Source organism: Penaeus chinensis, chromosome 21, assembly GCF_019202785.1.
Source record: "Penaeus chinensis breed Huanghai No. 1 chromosome 21, ASM1920278v2, whole genome shotgun sequence".
Lineage (NCBI taxonomy): Eukaryota > Metazoa > Arthropoda > Malacostraca > Decapoda > Penaeidae > Penaeus > Penaeus chinensis.
Window position 1 is genome coordinate 17,484,606 of NC_061839.1, and position 5,000 is coordinate 17,489,605.

Consider the following 5,000-nt stretch of genomic DNA (forward strand, 5'->3'; position numbering starts at 1 on the left):
ACTATACTCTATGGCTTAGATGCAGTGGCATTAACAATGAGATAAGAGGCAAGGCAAGAGTTTGAGGTAGAAGACTGCAATTTTTGTTAGGAGTGACAAGGACTGACAATAAAAATGAGTATATTAGAGGAATGGCACATATAGGATGGACTGGAGACTGATACATAGGAGTGATGTGGCATGAGAAGAGAAAGACTAATAAGGAGGTTAATGAATGTGATGACAGATGACATGTAGGTATTTGGTGTAACAGAAAATGATGCAGAGGACAGGGCAAAGTGAAGATGGATGATCTGTACTAGTGACCCCTAATGGTAGCAGCCAAAAGACTAAGTAGAATAAGAAGATTATATATATATATATATATATATATATATATATATATATATATATATATATATGTATATATATGACACACACACACACACACACACACACACACACACACACACACACACACACACACACACACACACACACACACACACACACACATAAATCTATATGAGTATATGAATGCCTAACCTAATGTCTTTGGGCCACTTAAAACACCATGGCCTCATGTAAACATAGTCATATGTGCTATGCGCAAGCAATGGGGTTCTCTGTTTTCATGTCAAAACAAAAAGTTTGGTCCCATATCCAAGTGGATGTAGGGGACATGTTCGTAAAGGAACATGCTTACCAAGCTGCAGCATTGTAGTAGGGTAGCCACTTCCTTTCCATGCCTACTTTGACCCCAACATGCTGATGTCTGCGTGTTAGTACTCACTCACAGCTGAGTTGACTAAGGGGCGACTGGGAATGAACCTAGGACTTGCGACTGCAAAGCCAGTGCTCTACCACTGAGCTATGCCACCTCTTCATGTCATATATGCACTAATAAAGTCCTGGTTTGTGGTTCTGTTACATTTATACCAGCAAAATTTACCCAGACACCACTGTGCAAAGTCAGTACAGTACAACAAAGTAAAACAGAGCAACAAACAGTAATCGGAATGAGATAATGGTGGCATGACGTGTGTCCCCAGAAGCTGGACATTCTCAGCATGGCTTGACTTATGTGCCATCTAGAGGCAAAGGGTTAAATGATGTACATCATTAATAGATAATCATATATACCCCCTAATTTTGATATTAGAAAAAGGGATTTTTCTATTCATCTAATAATGATAATAATAAAAACAACCCTTGAAATAGCAATATTCTCTTAGGAATACAACATAGTAAACTAAATAACATAACTCTAGAGAACCTGGAACAACTGAACAGAGAGAAAAAAGACATACTACAGACATGCAAGAAAAACTTCACAGAGGAGAAAAACTTGTTATATTAGTTTGGCAGAAATTTGGAATACAAGACGACACACATTCGTACTTCACTCAGCTTTAAAAGTCAACTTTTGTGGTTTAAAAGAACTTTACACCAAATGACCTATTTTTTCTTCCAAAGTATATACTTCATACTCCTGCAATTGATATCAATTGATATGAATATAAAAGAAATAGGAAAAAATTAAATATTCTCTAGGGCATCTATTGGACATGGAACAACCATAGACACGCTAAGTATATGCAAAGCAACCTTCAAAAATACAGAAGTGGTACTTATCAATTATTTTTACCAAAGCCATGAGAGTAAAATCAATCTTCTACATAAACCAGTCAACCCATTGGATCCAGTTGCATCAAGGCAATCAAATCACCAAAAATCCGGGCATTAGACTTATGAGAGTGGCCACTCTAACGGATGGCTGCATGTAGGCTGGGCACATACAAACACGTCTGCGCAATGGCAAGACTCTGCGCCTCCTATTTACTCTTTTTATGCATAAGCATTTCTAGCTTTCTGGCCATTTTTCATTGTCCATATTTGCCATTTGATTTGCAGATTGAGATGGTAATAGTTTTTTAATATTCAAATTTCTGTACCATGATGCTAAGCTTGGAAATGGGATCCTCAATGGAGCCAGTGCTCTTCCTGTCACCACTTACGGATATTTCATTCCACACTCATTTATTGATGGGAATAATGCAATATTGCCAAATGAGTAAAACAAATCTCCCAATAGGTTTGTGCACTCGTAGCCTCACCGTGGCCTTCAGACGAAAAGCTCGACAGGTTTGCGTCACCTGGCCCACAGCCAGATTTTCCTGTGATGGCATGTTCACGTCACCACGTCACTGTGCCTCGACCAGGATTTTTCATGATTTGATGGTCATGTCACCCGGATCCAATGGGTTAAGATACCATACTGATCATTATCCTAACACTAAAAGCAAGAGAATAAACAGAATACTCCGAATGGAAAAAATTGAATGAACACAATCTGCATAACAATAAGTTAAAAATTCATTTTAGGATACTTGCATGATATTATACAAGAAAAGGTGGCTTGACAAGTCTGAATACCATAGATTATTCAAATGACAATTACACTACGACTTTGGGGTCACATAAATGCTCTTCAAGTAATCTAGATTTAGCAAAGAAAACCAAGGACCATAATATTTTATATAATATCTCTTAATCTGAAAATATAGAAGAAATAAAAGTTCCCATAACTACGTAATTTACTATTTGTTCTTTTAAGGAATACACCAGAACTTGATAGATATTAACATCAGAGACCACACATTAATATTGTTACCATTTTTTTAACAGCTAATGGTATACATATGTGAAAGAGAGAATCACACATCTCACAAGTACAAAATGAAGCAATCAGTGACAGCTTACCTGACATGATGCAAACTCCCTCAGCAATTAACCAGCAAGAGATGTATTTGTAAAGGGTGATTTTTGCCCAGATTCCCACTACAATATGCCGCCTCCAGATACTAGAGTCCTGTTTATAATTAAGAGGTATACATGAGATGATCTTAATGTTACTCTGCAGTTTTATCATTACTGTTTCAAAATACTCCTGATGAAGTTCATTCTAATATTTATAGAGCTAACAGTCAAAAATCCTATACTTTCTGTTCTTTGCAAGACATAATCATATTCTAGCACTAAATAAATAAGGATTTCTTTCTGTAAATTCATCCTTCTCTTTAACATTACAGTCTACAAATTAGAGGACCATATACCTCTGAATTCTGGTCAATACTTGCAAATTTTCAAATGCTTTAGGGGAGATGGGAATTCTTACATTATATTCAGATGAGTTGATATATGAATCTGGAAAGTAGCTAATGCCAATTTGGTATATAGCCAGATACATCAACCCTAATCCTCCTCGAAGTAAGCCTGGTAGGAGACATGGAGGACGTGCACTACCAAGAAGAGTTCCCTGTTGAAAAGGAAATATATCACATACATGCAACATAAACAAATATATATTTTTTTGTCCTTCACTGACAAATAATCCTCCTCCTCTTATAGCACCCATGGGAAAAAGAAAGAAAGAAAGAAAGAAAGAAAGAAAAAGAAAAAAAAAAGAGTACACTTACACTAACAAAGTCCAGGTAACGTCTCATGGAGAACTGTGGCCCCACCATAAAGGAGGCAGGGAAATACGTATGTGCAGCAACTTCAAGTAAGCTTGGTCTAATATTCAAAGCTGTTTTTTTCTGGTCATTTGATAATTTTTCCTGAAATTAACAGTAACATGAAAAAATGACTTATAAATAAAATTACCAGTTTTTTTAACCCCTTGGATCCAGATGCTTTACTGCCCACATGTGGCCCAAATACACATTAGGCTTGCTTGAACTGCCACTTTGATGAGTGTGCTGCATGTAGGCCCGTCACATATGAACACTTGTGTGCAGTGACAAGATTCTATGCCTCCTCTTTGCAATGTTAGTTTCTTTTTTTCTTCATAAGTATTTTTAGTTTTTTTGTCCATTTTATAGGGTCTATATTTGTCACTGGATTTGCTTTCTCCAGATGGTAATAGACTGTTTTCCTTGCATAGACTCCATGTCATCTCCCTAGGTAGTCCATAAATCAGTGATATAATAACAACAATAAGTAATGTTTTTTTATTTATGTCATTTCAGTTTTTTCATAATATTCAATTTTCTGTAATACAACCTGCACTGTTGGTCACGGTGGGCAGGAATAGGGTTCACGAGCATGGAAATGGTATCCTCCCCAGAGCTGACGTTCTTCCAGCCATGGCTCATGGATGGTACATTCCACACTCATTTATCCATGGAAATAATGCAAAAGCCCCTTTCCTAAATCCCTACTGAGTCTCATCACCCTCCGAGAGCTTTGAGCTCTCGCGGCGAGTCATTCCCACCACCCTGGCCTTCAGCCAAATCTTCCCATGTTCAAGTCACCCCTCAAGCCAAATTTCTCCATGGCATGTTGGTCACATCATCTGGATCGTAGGGGTTAATATATGACAAAAAAGATATCGTAATTTTCTCAAAAACAACTGCTACACTAGTGATCACTACAAAATTAATGTTTTATAACAACTTGATTTTGATTTTAAAATAATGGTCACAGACAGAAAAATAATGATTAGCAAGGATTAGAGTTGCCTTTAAATATCATATGCTAAAATAATAAAATGTTGTAGATCATATATGCAGATTACTTTCACTCTAGGCAGATACCTATGTTTAGATACACAGCATTCTGAACAAGTTGAAAAATTGAAAATACTTATAAACTACTGGGAATGGAATCAAATCAATAATTTCAAATACAGCCACAAATCTTACTGGATCTTTTGTGCCATCATATACATCATAGGTGAGTGCTATGAGCCGCAGAGTCAGCACACAATGAGGCATACTCCACTTGATGTCATAAGTGTCTGTTCCCGTGAAGTAGTAACCTGGAAAGTCAAGATGTCAATTACTGTGAACCTTCTGTGAAATGATTAGATACTACTGATGTCTTAACTATGAGTGTAAATGATGACCTACAGTGCAGTCATGATTGGATAAATGTAAAAGGTATGCACTTTGAAACAAGGAATTATAAAATAAGTACCAGATGGAAAAAGCTGGGAATTTAAAATCTCTGTCTGCTTG

At 36.8% G+C, this 5,000-nt stretch overlaps 1 protein-coding gene across 2 annotated transcripts in view; it reads right to left on the reverse strand.

Moving 5' to 3' along the window:
• Positions 1–5,000, reverse strand: part of LOC125036552 (lysophospholipid acyltransferase 5-like) — a 35,274-nt gene that overhangs the window by 21,751 nt on the left and 8,523 nt on the right. For both annotated transcript variants that reach the window (XM_047629254.1, XM_047629253.1), the window contains exons 4-7: positions 4,686–4,801; positions 3,459–3,599; positions 3,158–3,298; positions 2,743–2,851 (exon numbers count right to left, since the gene is read on the reverse strand). In XM_047629254.1, the coding sequence (XP_047485210.1) occupies positions 2,743–2,851; positions 3,158–3,298; positions 3,459–3,599; positions 4,686–4,801 (507 nt within the window). The remainder of the gene's footprint in view (positions 1–2,742; positions 2,852–3,157; positions 3,299–3,458; positions 3,600–4,685; positions 4,802–5,000) is intronic.